This window comes from Candoia aspera, chromosome 7 (assembly GCF_035149785.1).
Source record: "Candoia aspera isolate rCanAsp1 chromosome 7, rCanAsp1.hap2, whole genome shotgun sequence".
Classification (NCBI taxonomy): Eukaryota; Metazoa; Chordata; class Lepidosauria; order Squamata; family Boidae; genus Candoia; species Candoia aspera.
In genome coordinates this window covers 78,515,878-78,536,698 of record NC_086159.1, presented here as the reverse complement: position 1 = coordinate 78,536,698, position 20,821 = coordinate 78,515,878, and the positions used below count along the sequence as shown (strand labels likewise).

Below are 20,821 nucleotides of genomic sequence, written 5' to 3'. Positions count from 1 at the left end.
GGCATCTACTACTATACCATCCTGACAAATGACCACCCAGTTCCTGTATAAACACATCCACACCTTGGTCTTTGGCAGGTTCTTTTCACATTCATGCTTAAAAACGTATTTGATTTCCTTTCATAGTTCTCTGGTTCCCCCTCAATGGGGTTTAGGACCTCAAAGCAATTCATGATGTTCTCCAGGAAAATGGATTAATTATGTAATAGCAGGTGGCAGTGGTTCTGGGCTAGAAACCAGGAGACCATGAGTTCTAGTCCCACCTTAGGCCTGAAAGCCGGCTGGGTGAGTCCCTCCCTCTCAGCCCAACTCGGTGCAATGTAGACTAGCCTCCTCGTGGTGCACCCTGGGCGATGTGACTTGTCATGGCTAAATAGTCAACACATCTGGCTGCTGGACCTCACAAGGATTTCCCAGCAAGAAAAAGCAGCAAGAAAAAGCTGCTATGCCATACGACTGAAAAAACAAACAAACAGGTGGCAGCATGTGCAGGTTTTGAAAAAGTTAACAGGGTCAGGCTTTATCAGAGACCAAGAGAGTTAGACTAGAATGGGAAAGAACATCCTGGATGAGGAGTATGACAAACCACTTCTGTGTGCTTTCATAAAGTCACAAAGAGTTGAGTTCATCTTGAAAGAGTTTTTTTTAAAAAAGTGCTATATGTTTAAGACTACCTATTTCTGATATTGAGTCTCTCTCTCATTCTCTCTCTCTCCCCCCCCCCCTCTCTCAAGTAGCCAAACTTATTCTACAATTCCTTGCGGGACTTGCTTCTCAGACATAAACGTCTAGTCTAGATTAATTGGCCTGTCTTTTTAAGACATTTTGCTGCACGGGAATCTCTTGTACACTTTCCATTCTGCGAGAAAACACACTGTGCACACAAGCTCCGTCCTAGGCTCTGCGTAATGTGAGCATGTGTGTGACTTGCTTTCTGGATATTTCTTACCTCTGATTGATGGCCAGCTCTGACAAAAGCACAGATGGGATCAAAAGCTCCAGTACCACAGGCCAGCAGATGTGTTCTATTGTATCGGTGTAAAGCACAGATGTGATTTGCACATTCCTCCTACAGGGGAAAGTAAAAAGATAGAAGTAAAAAGGAGGCTGGTATTTTTACAGAAATTCTATTTCCTCTCACAGTGACATTATGAAGTTTATATTTAATAAAAGAAAAACCTTTTCATAAGTAGGCATACATTCACACCATAAATGGAAGTCCCTCAATGATGCCATGAGCTAAACCGTGAAGGGCCACCCAAGACGGGAAGGTCATGACAGAGAGGTCAGACTAAATGCGATCCCTGGGGAAGGTAATGGCAACCCACCTCAGTATTCTTGCCGTGAAAACTAAATGGATCAGTACAACCAGAGATATGTCGGTATACCATCGGAAGATGAGACCCCCAGGTCGGAAGATGGTCAAAATGCTACTGGGGAGGAACAGAGGATGAGCTCAACTAGCCCCAGACATGATGACGCAGCTAGCTCAAAGCCGAAAGGACGGCTAGCGGCCGACGGTGCTGGTGGTGAACGGCGAATCCGATGTTCTAAGGATCAACACACCATCGGAACCTGGAATGTAAGATCTATGAGCCAGGGCAAATTGGATGTGGTTATTGGTGAGATGTCAAGATTAAAGATAGACATTCTGGGCGTCAGTGAACTGAAATGGACTGGAATGGGCCACTTCACATCAAATGACCACCAGATCTACTACTGCGGACAAGAGGACCACAGAAGAAATGGAGTAGCCTTCATAATTAATAGTAAAGTAGCTAAAGCAGTGCTTGGATACAACCCAAAAAACGACAGAATGATCTCAATTCGAATTCAGGGCAAGCCATCTAACATCACAGTGATCCAAATATACGCCCCAACCACAAATGCTGAAGAAGCTGAAGTAGAGCAGTTCTATGAGGATCTGCAGCACCTACTGGACAACACGCCTAAAAGAGATGTTATTTTCATCACGGGAGACTGGAATGCTAAGGTGGGCAGTCAAATGACACCTCGAATTACAGGTAAGTATGGCCTGGGAGAACAAAACGAAGCAGGACACAGGCTGATAGAATTTTGCCAAGACAATTCACTCTGCATAACAAACACTCTCTTCCAACAACCTAAGAGACGGCTTTATACATGGACTTCACCAGATGGACAACACCGAAATCAGATTGATTACATCCTTTGCAGCCAAAGGTGGCGGACATCTGTACAGTCGGTAAAAACAAGGCCTGGAGCTGACTGTAGTTCAGATCACGAACTACTTCTTGCACAATTTAGGATCAGACTAAAGAGATTAGGGAAGACCCACAGATCAGCTAGATATGAGCTCACTAATATTCCTAAGGAATATGCAGTGGAGGTGAAGAATAGATTTAAGGGACTGGACTTAGTAGATAGGGTCCCGGAAGAACTCTGGACAGAAGTTGGCAGCATTGTTCAGGAGGCGGCAACAAAATACATCCCAAAGAAAGAGAAAACCAAGAAGGCAAAATGGCTGTCTGCTGAGACACTAGAAGTAGCCCAAGAAAGAAGGAAAGCAAAAGGCAACAGTGATAGGGGGAGATATGCCCAATTAAATGCAAAATTCCAGAGGTTAGCCAGAAGAGATAAGGAATTATTTTTAAACAAGCAATGCGCGGAAGTGGAAGAAGACAATAGAATAGGAAGGACAAGAGACCTCTTCCAAAAAACTAGAAACATTGGAGGTAAATTCCAGGCCAAAATGGGTATGATCAAAAACAAAGATGGCAAGGACCTAACAGAAGAAGAAGAGATCAAGAAAAGGTGGCAAGAATATACAGAAGACCTGTATAGGAAGGATAACAATATCGGGGATAGCTTTGACAGTGTGGTCGGTGAGCTAGAGCCAGACATCCTGAAGAGTGAGGTTGAGTGGGCCTTAAGAAGCATTGCTAATAACAAGGCAACAGGAGACGACGGCATCCCAGCTGAACTGTTCAAAATCTTGCAAGATGATGCTGTCAAGGTAATGCATGCTATATGCCAGCAAATTTGGAAAACACAAGAATGGCCATCAGACTGGAAAAAATCAACTTATATCCCCATACCAAAAAAGGGAAACACTAAAGAATGTTCAAACTATCGAACAGTGGCACTCATTTCACATGCCAGTAAGGTGATGCTCAAGATCCTGCAAGGTAGACTTCAGCAGTTCATGGAGCGAGAATTGCCAGATGTACAAGCTGGGTTTAGAAAAGGCAGAGGAACTAGAGACCAAATTGCCAATATCCGCTGGATAATGGAAAAAGCCAGGGAGTTTCAGAAAAACATCTATTTCTGTTTTATTGACTATTCTAAAGCCTTTGACTGTGTGGACCATAACAAATTGTGGCAAGTTCTTAGTGGTATGGGGATACCAAGTCATCTTGTATGCCTCCTGAAGAATCTGTATAACGACCAAGTAGCAACAGTAAGAACAGACCACGGAACAACAGACTGGTTTAAGATTGGGAAAGGAGTACGGCAGGGCTGTATACTCTCACCCTACCTATTCAACTTGTATGCAGAACACATCATGCGACAAGCTGGCCTTGAGGAATCCAAGGCTGGAGTTAAAATCTCTGGAAGAAACATTAACAATCTCAGATATGCAGATGATACCACTTTGATGGCTGAAAGTGAAGAGGAACTGAGGAGCCTTATGATGAAGGTGAAAGAAGAAAGTGCAAAAGCTGGTTTGCAGCTAAACCTCAAAAAAACCAAGATTATGGCAACCAGCTTGATTGATAACTGGCAAATAGAGGGAGAAAATGTAGAAGCAGTGAAAGACTTTGTATTCCTAGGCGCAAAGATTACTGCAGATGCTGACTGCAGTCAGGAAATCAGAAGACGCTTAATCCTTGGAAGAAGAGCAATGACAAATCTCGATAAAATAGTTAAGAGCAGAGACATCACACTGACAACAAAGGCCCGCATAGTTAAAGCAATGGTGTTCCCTGTAGTAACATATGGCTGCGAGAGCTGGACCATAAGGAAGGCTGAGCGAAGGAAGATCGATGCTTTTGAACTGTGGTGTTGGAGGAAAATTCTGAGAGTGCCTTGGACTGCAAGAAGATCCAACCAGTCCATCCTCCAGGAAATAAAGCCAGACTGCTCACTTGAGGGAATGATATTAAAGGCAAAACTGAAATACTTTGGCCACATAATGAGAAGACAGGACACCCTGGAGAAGATGCTGATGCTAGGGAGAGTGGAAGGCAAAAGGAAGAGGGGCCGACCAAGGGCAAGATGGATGGATGATATTCTAGAGGTGACGGACTCGTCCCTGGGGGAGCTGGGGGTGTTGACGACCGACAGAAAACTCTGGCGTGGGCTGGTCCATGAAGTCACGAAGAGTCGGAAGCGACTAAACGAATAAACAACAACAACAACAAAGGAAGGGCAATGTGTGCATTCTCCTCTTCATAAAGAGAAGAAAGGGGAAATGGTAGTATTCGGGACTTTTCAGTGGGTTTAGTGGGTGGGTCAGCTGGATATGGCTGGCCACAGCTTTCAGAGCAATTCATTCCCCACTCCTAAAGGCAATGTAAAGGGACTGTGTTGCTCTGAACCTCCCTCTATCATTTCCAGGAGCCTGAAGAGGTTCTCTGCCTGCAACTGGAAGAGCTGAGTGAGGCCATGTGGAGACACTGTGGCTCCTCCATGCATTGTCAAAGTGAGGTATACCCACTGGCACCCCTCCATCACTGAATGTTATTTTATTGCCATAATAAAATCATTTATTATGATTTTATCATCACCGTATCACTACCACTACTCTCTGAATAATGCTGCTAATTTTATTGTTTTATATCAGTTGCTTTCTTACTGTACATTTTAAAGTATGCCCAGATGAGTGGGTGGAGGAACTCAGAACATCATTCCAATACATATCTTGGAGCTGTGAGGCCTCTGGATCCTCAAATGGTGAGAATCAAGAAGCAGCACCCGCGAGAGGAGCAACGGTGGCCTGGCTGATGGGCTCAGAACTGGGAGGCAGGGGAGCCTGTGACGGTGAAGATGGTGGCTTAGAAGCCAGGCCTGGCAAAGACTCTCATCAAATGAAGCAGCTTCCCCAGACCTGGCGGAATCCCTCTAACTTGAAATGTTAAATAGCATCTTCAGAAGCAAAAAGTGAAATCCTATATGAGTAAGTTCTCCCGAGTCAGCTGTTAGACTAAACCCAAGTCCACCCTCAGCCATGGAAAAATCACTGGGTGACCTTGTACCAGCTGTTGTGAGCGTAACATGAAGGGAGATTCCCATGTACACTATCTTGAGCTCCTGGATAAAAATCTAACAAACCAAGTAATGTGCTGACACAGACAATACCAAAGATGGCATTTCGAGGTAAAAGATAACATACGAGTCAGAGGCTCATCAAACAAAAAAGAAGCTAGCACAATCCATAGATTTTAGCTACCTAATTTAAAGGCTTTATAATCCCACTTCAGAAGCAAAATATGCAATTTTATAGCAAAGTCCTTCAAAAGTAAATTTCACTGAGCAATGGGGCTTATTCCCAGTTAAGTGGGGATAGGATTGCAGCTGAAATCTGCAGCCTGACACTGGGTAATGTCAGATACACCAAGCTGCAACTGTCAGTTCTCCTCTTTTCTAAGTATTTTTCCCCATTGTTTGGGGTCACTTTGGGTCAACCTGTAGCCCATCAAATCAAAATACAATGTATCTCTTCCCCTCCATGTAATGTGGACTGCTACGTATTTGACAATCCCTTGTTTCTGCAGATCCAAATAGATTTGCAAAAAGAAGGGACTTCATTAACTTTTTGTAAAATGTGCAAAGTTAGTACACTTCTGAAAAATCAAGAAATTTTGTAAATTTCACAAAGCTCGAGCTGTTGCCATTAAAGATGCTAAAAATTATAGGAAGGTTGCTTTTAAGTTGGGCTTAACTTCTGATGACTTCCTGGACTTACAGTGTTCTCCACAGCCTTCTGTAATTGGGTAAAGCTGAGATGGATTTCAGTGAAACATTAAAATAGGCTGTTTTTACACACATACATCACTGCAGGTGACAATACATAGATAACCTAGACTGAACTCAAAATAATTTAGCAATTGGAAAGAAGAGTACCAGGAAACTCCTATATTCTGGGTGAGACTGAGAAATTAAAAAAAGCATCCCATAAAGAAGAATAGCAACCTACTTCTATACTGTTGCCAATAAAGCAAAATGGGGTCGTAAGAAGTTGAGCTGGACTTGAGGGAGACTTATGTTTTAAAGTAATCACCTCAGTCTTTTATAAGTTTGGGCACAAGCTTACAAAAACACATTGCACCAGTTGGATTTAAAAGCTGTATTATTAAGTCCTTTGGGGGAAACAATAGAACTGTAATGGTTGGTACAAACACTTCTTCACTGCTGTACCACAACATCTGCTAGGACAACATGGCATGGTTTGCAGGTTTCAACTCCATTTCCCTTAAAAACTCTTCCAAGAAAAATGGAGTGCACTTATTGGCTGTCCCTCTGTAATTTGGCTGGCCAAGTGTCATGACTCATGAATCAAGTTACTCAACAAGAGTAACCAACTCCAGGCTGTTCTGTCTGGTACAAATCGAAGAGAATATCTGTAGCTCAGGGTTGAACTGTGGAATCCTTGGTGCTCTCTGAGCCTTGTTTTCTTGCAGATGTTTCATTGCCAGACTAGGCAACATCTTCAGTACTCACATGCTGTTCTGCCTGTTTTTAATCTCTCTCTCATGTTAATCAGGCTTTACTCTGTTCGAGGAGATTATAAAGAAAAAAATAAAGCCAATATGTTGTAGCAATCAAGGTACTGGATGGGGAATTCCTGATTAAAATCCACGCTCAGACATGGAAGCTCACTGGGTGATCATGTCCATTCATGGCCTTTCAGCCCGCAGGAAATGGAGGAAGGAGTATTATATACCTTCCTTGAATCACTGAGGAAAGGCACAATATATACCAAAGCAAAGGAGAATAATACATCTTTATTTGTATGCCTTATGAAAGATCACTGAAAGAGCGCTGTGAGTATGGGACTACATGGCAGAAATGGATTTTCACACTTGCTATTTGTTGCATTTCGTAGTGACAACATCTACTGTTTCCCCACATTCTTCCACAGCTGAGTAATCCAAACATCCAGACAAGAGGAGTGTCTCACTACTGAACTGTGCCTTCTGCCCTACGTGAGACAAAACTTGTTTTCTAGTCTAGGAATGGGATGTTGCTCATATCCGAGTAAAACAAGACCCTTTTGAACTATATTTAATTAACAGGAAAAAAATCAGGAAAAAATACAATGAAAGTATTTCACAGTTAATACAAACCATAGATCTTCCTTTGATTGTGCATTCTTCCACCTGCAGGGAGCTACTGGGCCAATGAATCTGCAATAAAATAGGGTCCCATTTAGAAGCTGGTGTTAACAATGTATTTTTCTCATTAAATGCTAATACAATACTTGCCTTTCAAAAAGTTTCTCATAATTCAGAGGGTTAATATCGGTACAATGTCAGCATAGGCTAAAAACAATTGCAGTCTAATATTTGCCACGTAAACTAGGCAAAATTGTGCACCAAATCATCCTTCCCTGCACAGAGCACATTGTGCAATGAATGAGCAAACTTCTCTGTTTGCTATAAATGCCTCTAAACACAAAGACTGTCCATAAATCCATTAATAATACCCACAGGAATACTTGATTGTGCTACCTTTGAAACAGGAGTCCCTGGTCCATTCTCCCTCCCTCTCTCTTTCTTTCTGGCATGGGTGTTTAAGGCAATAGGGGAAAAAGAACAGTGAAAGCAACAAGTATAAGCCTTAACATTCACACTACAATTAAAAAGCCCCATAAAAACATTAACAGGTTGAAAGAGCATGATTTTCATTATCTGACAAAACAATAGTCAAGTGAAAGTGTGTTCTGTCTTTCAAGACAAGGACTTCTGTATTGAAGATGCTACTTTGGAAAACAAAAGCCTTGTCTTGAGTGTAAGTGCATTACTACCCAGTGTCATTTGGTGGTATGGCACAGCTTCCTAAAAAGATGACCAATTATAAATTCACAGTGGAGGAGGCAGCCCTTCAGATAATCTGGCTCCCAACTCAGTTAGGACTTTATAGGCAAGACACAACTTGAGACAACAACTTGGGACCAGTAAAACTAAAAAATAAAATCACATTTCAGTTGAGCTCAACTCTTAGTGGCTTAGATGGTGAAATAAATAATTTATCAGTTTGTAAATTATATCACTACAGTTACCAATTATTTTCATAATTCAAACTGAGATCCCTTAGAAGTAAGTAGTATATTTCTAATTTCTGTTCCTGCATGATCTCTATGTTGCCACAACTAAGCAGCCGAATTCTGCTTCGTTACACATGCCCAGATGCTGGTCAGTGCAATCTCTTAATAATTTCCTGGGTGACAAAAATATGTATGCAATAAAAGCAATATTAATATTTACTTTATGAGTTCCTCTAATTCTGTACATGGATAATTAATGAGCATGTAGTATGCAGGTGAGGAATATGGTGGTTTTATATTCCTTCATGCAGTGATGAACTCTTAGTAAAGAAGGAACCATGTCAATTTACTCTTGTAGGATTTGCTAATAACTGATCAAGAAGAATCTGACCTAACAGGAAAATAACAACAACAACAGAGGAAAAATAATCCTAAATTATGTGCTCCATCAGAATCTCCTAAAAATCAGAAAATCTTGATCCAGGTTCACAATGGTAAGATTAATAAGCTTTCAGCTATGACAAAGTCAGTTTGCTCAGATCTTCTTGGAAGTACAGTGGGTCCATATAAATGGTGATTTATAGAGAACATCTGGAGAGTCTCTTCTCCAGATTCCCACCTATAGAAGTTTGGTTTTTGTTGTTTATTCGTTTAGTCGCTTCCGACTCTTCGTGACTTCATGGACCAGCCCACGCCAGAGCTTCCTGTCGGTCGTCAACACCCCCAGCTCCCCCAGGGATGAGTCCATCACCTCTAGAATATCATCCATCCATCTTGCCCTTGGTCGGCCCCTCTTCCTTTTGCCTTCCACTCTCCCTAGCATCAGCATCTTCTCCAGGGTGTCCTGTCTTCTCATGATGTGGCCAAAGTATTTCAGTTTTGCCTTGAATATCATTCCCTCAAGTGAGCAGTCTGGCTTTATTTCCTGGAGGATGGACTGGTTGGATCTTCTTGTAGTCCAAGGCACTCTCAGAATTTTCCTCCAACACCACAGTTCAAAAGCATCGATCTTCCTTCACTCAGCTTTCCTTATGGTCCAGCTCTCGCAGCCATATGTTACTACAGGGAACACCATTGCTTTAACTATGCGGGCCTTTGTTGTCAGTGTGATGTCTCTGCTCTTAACTATTTTATCGAGATTTGTCATTGCTCTTCTTCCAAGGATTAAGCGTCTTCTGATTTCCTGACTGCAGTCAGCAACGGCAGTAATCTTTGCACCTAGGAATACAAAGTCTTTCACTGCTTCTACATTTTCTCCCTCTATTTGCCAATTATCAATCAAGCTGGTTGCCATAATCTTGGTTTTTTTGAGGTTTAGCTGCAAACCAGCTTTTGCACTTTCTTCTTTCACCTTCATCATAAGGCTCCTCAGTTCCTCTTCACTTTCAGCCATCAAAGTGGTATCATCTGCATATCTGAGATTGTTAATGTTTCTTCCAGAGATTTTAACTCCAGCCTTGGATTCCTCAAGGCCAGCATGTCGCATGATGTGTTCTGCATACAAGTTGAATAGGTAGGGTGAGAGTATACAGCCCTGCCGTACTCCTTTCCCAATCTTAAACCAGTCTGTTGTTCCGTGGTGTGTTCTTACTGTTGCTACTTGGTCGTTATACAGATTCTTCAGGAGGCAGACAAGATGACTTGGTATCCCCATACCACTAAGAACTTGCCACAATTTGTTATGGTCCACTCAGTCAAAGGCTTTAGAATAGTCAATAAAACAGAAATAGATGTTTTTCTGAAACTCCCTGGCTTTTTCCATTATCCAGCGGATATTGGCAATTTGGTCTCTCGTTCCTCTGCCTTTTCTAAAGCCAGCTTGTACGTCTGGCAATTCTTGCTCCATGAACTGCTGAAGTCTACCTTGCAGGATCTTGAGCATTACCTTACTGGCATGTGAAATGAGTGCCACTGTTCGATAGTTTGAACATTCTTTAGTGTTTCCCTTTTTTGGTATGGGGATATAAGTTGATTTTTTCCAGTCTGATGGCCATTCCTGTGTTTTCCAAATTTGCTGGCATATAGCATGCATTACCTTGACAGCATCATCTTGCAAGATTTTGAACAGTTCAGCTGGGATGCCGTCGTCTCCTGTTGCCTTGTTATTAGCAATGCTTCTTAAGGCCCACTCAACCTCACTCTTCAGGATGTCTGGCTCTAGCTCACCGACCACACTGTCAAAGCTATCCCCGATATTGTTATCCTTCCTATACAGGTCTTCTGTATATTCTTGCCACCTTTTCTTGATCTCTTCTTCTTCTGTTAGGTCCTTGCCATCTTTGTTTTTGATCATACCCATTTTGGCCTGGAATTTACCTCCAATGTTTCTAATTTTCTGGAAGAGGTCTCTTGTCCTTCCTATTCTATTGTCTTCTTCCACTTCCGCGCAGTGCTTGTTTAAAAATAATTCCTTATCTCTTCTGGCTAACCTCTGGAATTTTGCATTTAATTGGGCATATCTCCCCCTATCACTGTTGCCTTTTGCTTTCCTTCTTTCTTGGGCTACTTCTAGTGTCTCAGCAGACAGCCATTTTGCCTTCTTGGTTTTCTCTTTCTTTGGGATGTATTTTGTTGCTGCCTCCTGAACAATGCTGCCAACTTCTGTCCAGAATTCTTCCGGGACCCTATCTACTAAGTCCAGTCCCTTAAATCTATTCTTCACCTCCACTGCATATTCCTTAGGAATATTAGTGAGCTCATATCTAGCTGATCTGTGGGTCTTCCCTAATCTCTTTAGTCTGATCCTAAATTGTGCAAGAAGAAGTTCGTGATTGGAACTACAGTCAGCTCCGGGTCTTGTTTCTACCGACTGTATAGATGTCCGCCACCTTTGGCTGCAAAGGATGTAGTCAATCTGGTTTCAGTGTTGTCCATCTGGGGAAGTCCATGTATAAAGCCGTCTCTTAGGTTGTTGGAAGAGAGTGTTTGTTATGCAGAGTGAATTGTCTTGGCAAAATTCTATCAGCCTATGTCCTGCTTCATTTTGTTCTCCCATGCCATACTTACCTGTAATTCGAGGTGTCATTTGACTGCCCACCTTAGCATTCCAGTCTCCTGTGATGAAAATAACGTCTCTTTTAGGCGTGTTGTCCAGTAGGTGCTGCAGATCCTCATAGAACTGCTCTACTTCAGCTTCTTCAGCATTTGTGGTTGGGGCGTATATTTGGATCACTGTGATGTTAGATGGCTTGCCCTGAATTAGAATTGAGATCATTCTGTCGTTTTTTGGGTTGTATCCAAGCACTGCTTTAGCCACTTTACTATTAATTATGAAGGCTACTCCATTTCTTCTGTGGTCCTCTTGTCCGCAGTAGTAGATCTGGTGGTCATTTGATGTGAAGTGGCCCATTCCAGTCCATTTCAGTTCACTGACGCCCAGAATGTCTATCTTTAATCTTGACATCTCACCAATAACCACATCCAATTTGCCCTGGCTCATAGATCTTACATTCCAGGTTCCAATGGTGTGTTGATCCTTAGAACATCGGATTCGCCGTTCACCACCAGCACCGTCGGCCGCTAGCCGTCCTTTCGGCTTTGAGCTAGCTGCGTCATCACATCTGGGGCTAGTTGAGCTCATCCTCTGTTCCTCCCCAGTAGCATTTTGACCATCTTCCGACCTGGGGGTCTCATCTTCTGATGGTATACCGACATATCTCTGGTTGTACTGATCCATTTAGTTTTCACGGCAAGAATACTGAGGTGGGTTGCCATTACCTTCCCCAGGGATTGCATTTAGTCTGACCTCTCTGTTATGACCTTCCCGTCTTGGGTGGCCCTTCACGGTTTAGCTCATGGCATCATTGAGGTGCTCAAGCTCCAGCACCACGACAAGGTAACGATCCTTTGCTGAAGATAGAAGTTTGGTATGTGATGACAAAGAAAACAATTGTCTTTCTTTTTTAGTAAGAATTTTATTACGTTTCAAGCAAAGATAAAAGCCACAGAGAAACAAAAACTACAAAGAAAAAAAAAGAAAAAAACCAAAAAAGTGTAGAAATACAAGAGAAAATTTTTTCAAAGTTACAGAAAGAGACTTCTGACTTGTAACAGCAGGGATATACAAAAATTTTCCATAAACAATGCTTTACTCTTTATTAAACCAAAATCACATTATTTCTATAAATCATTCCACTGGCACATTATAAAAAATCACTAAATACAGTTGCTCCTTCCCCTTATATCAAAAGACACACACACACACACACACAGAGTATATACATCCATACATAAATCTCCTAATCAGCTTGCCCCCCAAAGATAACATTTATTTAATTATTTCCTTCCTACTACTATTCTATACATTCCTGTCTACTATAATAAAGATCAAACTAAAAAACATGTAAATTGTCTGCCACTGTACTTGATAATACAACACCTTTAATAATCTTAATCATATTAAACCCAAAACCAGATATTTAATATTTTTTTATACCTTAATAATCTTAATCCAAATTGTTAAAGATAAATGAAATCAGCCAAACCCTAAAAGCAATCCAGATTCTTAAACCCTTATCCCAGAGCATTTACATATTCTCACAATGCACACAGAGCTTTTTCCTTTTTTTCTTAAAAAAATCGAACAGCCCAACTGCCCCCCTCAAAAACTCCAACTTCTCTTCAGGAGACCTCCCATACATAATAACCCCTTCTTTTCCATGGCATTCCATCAGAAGATCAATTTCACTTATAGTTTGCAACTCGATCTCTCCCATTAGTTTCTTCAACTCAACTATCTGATCTTCATCCAGCATTTCAACAGAAGTCCTGATCTCACTCTTAGAAGAGACATTTCTGTCACTGTTAAATTCCTTAGTTTCATCCATGACATCCCCAACCAGATGACACATTTTAGACCTCATATTTTCCACAATGTCCTGAATGCCTTGCATAAAAACTTGGTAGGAATCAGAAAGAATCTGTTTAAAATCTTGTTGGAAGTCAGAGAAAGCCTATTTAAAATCCTCCATGTCTCAAGCAGTAGATTATGGCATCCCCTAGGAGCTTAACCAGTGAAAGTCAAAGATATGAAAGAATTCTGAAATGTGTTTACATAAGCGAAAGTGAGATATGCAGACAGTTCCCCAGGGAAAGTAGAAACAGAGAACTGAAAGTTCAAAACAGCCAATTCAACGCATAGGAAAATGCTAATATCTTCAAATTTAGTATAAAAATAATAACAAGGAGACAATTATTTACTTTCAATCCTCCTTAATATTTGGATGGAAAACAAAGTCCAGAAATTAAAAAGAATTTTAAAAAAAATTGATCCCAAAAATAATGATAAGCACCAAGAGAGACAGCTTCCCCTTGCTGTAGAAAGCCTCTCTTAGGGTACGCGTACTTAAAAGAAATAAAAATTGGGTGATTTAGAAATGTGGTGTCCGGTTTTAGTGTCCCTTTAAGGCTACAGCGCAGCTTGGAAATGGTGACGTCCCAGCCTCCCGGCTAGCTCTTACCAGTCGAGCATGAACGCTGTTTACAATCTTCTGGCTGCAAGCAGCTGTCTGGAGGACAAATGAGGTGATTCCAGGTGTTTTCCTTTTTCTGGGAAAACACTCCTGGGCTTCAGGAAAAACCTGCCTGAGTCCAAAAAAACTGCTGTGTTGTCAGTTCTGCCCACTGAGCCCGTGGGCACGCTGTTCAGTCCACCAGGTCCCCACCGGAAGTCAAAGAAAACCATTTTCTATTACAGAACTTTGTATGTTATGGTAGGAATTTGATTATATATAATCTAGAATCCGTGTTGGGCACAGGACTATGAATAGATTGGTTTGATTCCCACCAGTAAAATAAACTTATGTAGATAAGGTTATTTATATATTTTATGTTTTGTTTTTCAAAATGTTTACATATCACAAAAGCAATCTTTTGTGATATGTAAACATTTTGAAAAACAAAACATAAAATATATAAATAACCTTATCTACATAAGTTTATTTTACTGGTGGGAATCAAACCAATCTATTCATAGTCCTGTGCCCAACACGGATTCTAGATCACCAACCTTCATTTTTTCTTTGCCAAACAGTACAAAGTTCAATATCTTGCTAGCTCAGAGTTTCTCACAAGCAAGTTATTGAGCCAACAAATGGATTTTATCAAGGATAAATCCATCTTCTACTTGAAGAAAGCTACTTGGCTAACATTCTTGTGCACATATATACAGACAGCACAAAAATAAATTTACAGTTCTTTCATAATGCAGTGCCTTTTCTTGACTGCTAGTGTTTAATTGCTAAATATTTTCCCTATAGATAATGCAAGATGAGTTTGTACTATACATAAAGCCAGAAACTAATTGATTATAAATGGTGGAGTTTAGCATACACCCTCCCTCCCCCCAGTGATTTCTCCTCCAAGATACATACTCTTTGAAAATTACTCAGAATGAATACATCCATGATTTGGTATTGAGTGCTTGCCATGGTGACCACCTTTTGGCAAGCTTTCAATCTTAACAGTTCAATTATTTCTCAAGAGCATTTGAGTTGAAATGACATATGCTAGCACATACTATTTATTTTGTGCACACTTTTGTGCATAATTCAAAGCTATTCAATAGTTTATATCCACGAATCATTAGCCCAGTGTAAGATTCAGCTCTGATTCCTGGATCTTGGATTTGTCTGCATGAAACCTCAGCTTCTGAAGTAAGCTTGTTTGTTTTTCCTGAGCTCTCACAATCCTGTGTTGTGATGAGATTAATGGCTGTTGTAAAGACCTCTGAGTTGACCTCCTGCACTTGTAATTACTGGCAAGGACAGAGGTACAGTATGTTTAGCTTGTAGAAGGGAAGACTGCAGGGACATATGATAACCGTCAAGTAGAAGATAGGATGGAACTGAGTTGTTCCAGAAAACAGGACAAGAAACAAGGGGTTTTAACTACAAGGAAGTTGATTCTGACTGGTTATCAATTTCCTAATGGTAAGAACTGTTCAACAATGGAAACATGGGGCATAGGAGGAGGCAGACGCTCTGCTGGAGGGGTTTAAAGAGAGGCTGGATGACCATCTCTTGGGGATGTTGCAGTAGATGATCTCCAAACTCCTTTCCAACTCTAAGAGAAATCTGAGGCAACATAGAACAGAGGTGGGTGATGCAATCCCAAGCCACCTCTGACTATAGTTGCTGAAAAATGATGTGTGGTATAGTTTCTATAGAATGGGAAACATTTAATAATGGTTGTGTATGCCCTAAAACTGTAGTGAAACTTCTAAAATAGTTTTAATGTAGTTGACAACAAAGCAAAACAAAGAATCCCCGCAAAAACCTCCTCCCCCAAAGCCCCTCACTGATTTCAGTTTGCATAGATACTCTAAAATGTGTTAAATGCAGCACCCAGCCACCACAAAGTGACCCTTTCCTGATGTAGAGGGTAGACCATGGGAAACTCCTATCACATGGGTAACAGGAATATCTGATGATCTCTGAGTTAACATCGCACTACAATTCTATTAAAATGTCATCCCTTTAATGAGGAGTGGGCAACATTTTGTTTTTTTTTTAGCTGAAAGCTGGACTTGAATGGTGTTCTGGCAGCCATTCTCCAAATGGTTAGAACAAAAAGGGGGCAGGGCCAGTAGGTCCTAAAGTAAAAAAAAATAAACATATAAATAAATTAAAACTTATCAGAATTCATTAGTGGGATGAGTTCTTATACATTCATTTCCTACTGTGTTTGCTTCCTTCCTCCTGCTTTCATTAAATTTATGAAATATATTTTGTGTGATTATTTCTGATGCATTTAATTCCCCCTGTTTGCTTCATCCCATCCCACTAGTTAATCATTAATTCAATTAACTAGACTTAGCATGATTATATCCCACAATATTTAACACATTCCCTGTTTGTTTAATTCACTGCAATTCACTCACTGAAAATCACATTTAACTGCGGTTCTCTGTGTCTCTTTCTCTCAGTGGATACAATAGAGATCAAAGGGTTTGAGAGTGATTTGGGAAGTCCAGTGAACCCACCTGTTTTCAGTTGCAAATGAATGACTAAACCCCACAGGGTACTTGGGATTTTGGAGGCTAGAAGGGGCTTGTCTGATCCATGGTAGTTGCTCTGCAAAATGCTGCAGCAAAATGCTGGGCCAGAAAAGAAGTCAGAAGTAAGGCAAGCAGAAGACATTTCCTTCCCTTCATAAATCTAACCCTTACTGTTGTGGGGTACTGCAGGGCTCAACACTTCCACCTATATGAAGCCACTGAGGAAAGTCATCCGGCAACATAGGATTAGGTATAATCAATATGCTAATACCCAGTTGTGTATCTCAGCCTCTGTTTGTGTATTTGATGCCAACAGGTTTCTGCCCCAGTGTCTGGAGGCTCTGGGATTCTGCATGAAGACCAACAAGATCAGGCTCAAGCCTCAACCCTAGCAGCACAAGATAGCTATCGGTTTTAGGGGAACCAGATCCTGGAGGGGTTACACTGTCCCAGTCAGAACTGGTGTGCAATCTGGGCTCATCTTGGGTTCATAGCTCCTGCTTGCCCAATTCCATCTTTGGTGTCAGTTGCACCCATTCCTGGATTGGATTCTGCTCACAGTCACTCATGTGTTGGTGACCTCTTGCTTGGATTATTGCAACATGCTCTGCATGGGGCTGCCTTGAAGGCAAGTCAGAAGCTACAGTTGGTCCAGAATGCAGCAGAGCATGTAGTTATGGACGCACCTCGGTACACCCATGTAATGCATGGTTACCAATAGGTTTCTGGGTGCAATTCAAGGTGCTGCTTATTACCCATAAAGCACAGGACCAGTGTAATGATTGCCTTATCCCAACGAAGTCAGTCTCACCAGCGTTTAGTGAATAAAACTGATTTATTGAAAGGATAGTATGCAAATACGAAGAAAGCTGAGAATAAGCAAAAGCGCGCCAAATACAAACTAAAAACCCTCGCCTCCAAGCCGATCCCGCCCCCCACCCCAACATCGCAACCACCCCCTCCCAGCATCGGCAAATGTCACACATCTGCCTGGGAAAGTAACCTTGAATACATGTCATAACCCAAACACACATTCCTTCAGGGTAACACAAAGATAACAGCCTGGCAGGGCTGGAATTCCCCACCCCGCAGGTGATAGACACGGATCAGAAACATGACATGCGAAATGTTACAATGTATGCAAACCATTGGAACGATGAACATGACAACCAGGATGGATGGATGGATGGATGGATAGATAAAAAGGACCAGGATATTTGAGGGACTGTACTTCATTATCTTTGCCTGACCAACAAGATCAGACAGAGTTGGCGTGCTCCTGAATTATTAAACATTGCTATCTAGCAGGACCCTGGAAGCATGTTGCTAAATTGTCCACATGGAACAGCATCCCCCCTCCCCCCAAGATCTCAGTGGCTTCAACCCTGCTGGCCTATATTTGGGCTGAGATGGTGCATGAGCCATCAATGTGTTGATACTGATGTGAAGTGAATTTTGACCCGGTGTGTGTATGTGCTTTTTTTTTCTGTTTTTTTTTTAAAAATGTGTATTTCTTTGCTGTTTTTAAAGGTTTAGTCACCCAGAGATGTGCGCAACTGGGCAGCTAAGATGGATAAATAGACTGACAGACAGACAGACAGACGAAGTCTTTTTGCTTACGAAGATGAAGACAGACCATAAACATTGACTATTTTTTCTACTCTCTTTAGAGTAGAAAACTATTTTCCATAGTGTTTTACAAATATTTATTTATTTGGAATGGATATTGATTTATTCTAGAACATTTATAAACCACTCCTGTTTGACCAAGTCTGGGAAGCATCCAAGAACAATCCTCCCCCCGCAAAATATCTCAACAATTTAAAAGCAATAAAACAAAACAATCCAGTAATCATAAAAAAGTAATAATAAATGAACATGTTATTACCAAGATGTATAAAATGTTGTTACAGATGAACTTAGAAGATGAACAAGTTAAAGAATGTATGATTAAATGGGCCAAGAATTTTGGATATAATATTATGTTGGAGCAATGGGAAAATATGTGGAATAAAGGGTTAAAATTCACTTGGAATTATAACTTAAAAGAAAATTTTTATAAAGTGATGTATTGTTGGTATTTAACTCCTGATAAGTTGTCAAAATGTATAAAGGAATAACAAATGTTTGTTGCAAATGTTCTTGGTGAAGGAACTTTTTATCATCTTTGGTGGACTTGTGAAAAGGCTAAAAAATTCTGGGATCAAATATGTGTTAATATTCAAAAGAATCTTAAAGTGAACTTACAAAAAAAAGGAGAACTGTTTCTTTTAGGTTTGATGGAGAAGCAGCTCGAGAAACAACATGGGACTCTGCTTTTATATATGATTACAGCAGCAAGACTTTTATACACACAGAGATGGAAAGAACCACAAATACCTACAGTGGAAGAATGGATTATTAAATTGATAGAGCTGGCTCAAATGGCCAAATTAACAGTGTTAGTAAGAGAAAATACCGTTTCTGGATTTTTTTCTACTTGGCAACCACTTTTAGATTACTTGCTTGTATCAGAAAAATATGAAGTTTTGATGTTGGGTTTTAATGATTAAATGGTTTGATCGGATAGAAATAATGTTATTAAGGTTTAAATAATTGTAAATAATTAGTCATGTAAGTTTGATAGATAGATAGATAGATAGATAGATAGATAGATAGATAGATAGATAGATAGATAGATAGATAGAATACATAACTAAACAAACAATGTGTTGTACTAATCCGTTCTTAGATTTTATACCAGTGTCCTGCTCAGTGGGACCACCAAAGTTAACTCCATATAGAAATTGATTTCATAATATAACATTTATTTATTTCAGTGTTTACAGCTGCAGTTACACATTGATATTGAAATTGTATATCCTGCAAGTCTGATAAAGACCTTTCTTTACAGGTTTTCATACTTTTTAAAAGGTAAGTGGAAAAGGCCAGATTTTTAAACAATTCACAATAAATCAGTGTGGTTTAATAATAATTAACTAACTAACCAACAGGGTAAACTGCTGTTTCTCAAAGTAACTGAAATATGCCATGTATGTATTACATCTGTACCTAGTTTGGTGCAGGAGGACCTTTAGTCTTGGCACATGAGGAATTGCTCTGCAGAATGGGGTGGTCACCTTGGCTCTTAGTGTATCTCATAGCAATGACCACATGGAGGATGCTAAACAATCAAAATGATGTCAAACACAAAAAGAAAATAAAGAATAAACAGCCATCCCTCTTTCAATTACAATAGTTCAGTGGTAAAGTTAGAAACATAATCTGCCAGTGTAACGATCTGTACAGAGCCTCCTTAAAATGAATATTTTGGAATTAGCCTGCTCAGTCAATGCTCTCAGGGGTGGTGCTCTTTATATGCCATGTCTAAACACTTGAAAATCCAAACTCCTTTTCTTATCCTTCAAAAACTCAATTCTTCCATTACTAGAATATATAAATTGTACTGTACCTCTCTGTATTTCTCACTGACTCGGTCTAAGCTGAGAGAATATATCAGGTTTTTTCCTCCAACAAACAGTCGATCTTGATACTCATCCAGAAGCATTACATGAAGGCCAAGGTATCCAGACGGACTATGAAAAACTGATGTTCGGTTCATATCCCATAGCTCTGAAATACAACCAGACTGTGTGTTACAAATACTGAAGGGATGTGATATTTATAATGCCATGTGCATATTCTCCTAGAAGTTAGGTAAATCACTAATTCATTTTTATTTTCAAAATTCTTTATAAGGCTGCATGTAGATTTTTATAGTGTAATCTTTCTGTACAACCAAGCATTGATGTATACAAAGATTTTATTCATAGAATCACAGAATTTAAGAGTTGGAAAGTACCTTGGAGTACCTATTCTATCACCTGACCAGTGCAGGAATCCTGTATTATAACAGAGAGAAAGAAATATGCCCTTAGAAGGGTTCTTTTACATCTGCATGAAACAACTGCTATTAGAACTAAAAGCATGTTCTAAAATCTGGAATTTTCAGAATTCTGACGAGTTTAAGGTGGGTTGGAAATTGCACACTTTTGATAGGTTGATCCTTCAGAACTGAAGTTACCATAATTTCCAAAAATAATGCTGCAGCAAATATTAGTTTTTGAAGTACTGCAACATGGTTTTTACTTATAGGAAGAAGAGCACCCCCACCCCTAAAAATGCAAATTGAAATTGTTGTCTTACATTTGCTGATGAGAATAAAAGCAGCAAAAGAATGGACAGAAGATGCAAATGACTGAGGACAACTTTCAGCTTGTCTGTGAAGATCAGAAGGGATGTTCTACTTGCCTGGTGAATTTAACACCTTTAAAAACACCTAAAAAGGGTTTCTCCCTTTTCTTGCTTGCTTGCCATCTCATCCCCATCTCCCTCCTCTTTCCTTCTGTTCTCAATGAAGCTTATTAAAGCATGAACCCAGCTGATTTTGTCTGGGCTTGAAATCTAAGCAAGGGTTGGATCTGTCAGAGAATTCCAGACTTGAATACACGGGGAAGTAAAACAAACAAACAAACAACAAGGCAAAGGCCAAAAACCTAGGAAAAAGAAGCGGCAAGACAATTCCTTTGGTTGGTAGG

At 40.3% G+C, this 20,821-nt stretch overlaps 1 protein-coding gene across 1 annotated transcript in view; it reads right to left on the bottom strand.

Moving 5' to 3' along the window:
- The window catches only part of SEMA3E (semaphorin 3E), a 222,878-nt gene that overhangs the window by 85,650 nt on the left and 116,407 nt on the right, over positions 1 to 20,821 (bottom strand). Inside the window, exons 2-4 of the mRNA XM_063308265.1 lie at positions 19,696 to 19,856; positions 7,329 to 7,388; positions 950 to 1,069 (exon numbers count right to left, since the gene is read on the bottom strand). Of these exons, the coding sequence (XP_063164335.1) occupies positions 950 to 1,069; positions 7,329 to 7,388; positions 19,696 to 19,856 (341 nt within the window). The remainder of the gene's footprint in view (positions 1 to 949; positions 1,070 to 7,328; positions 7,389 to 19,695; positions 19,857 to 20,821) is intronic.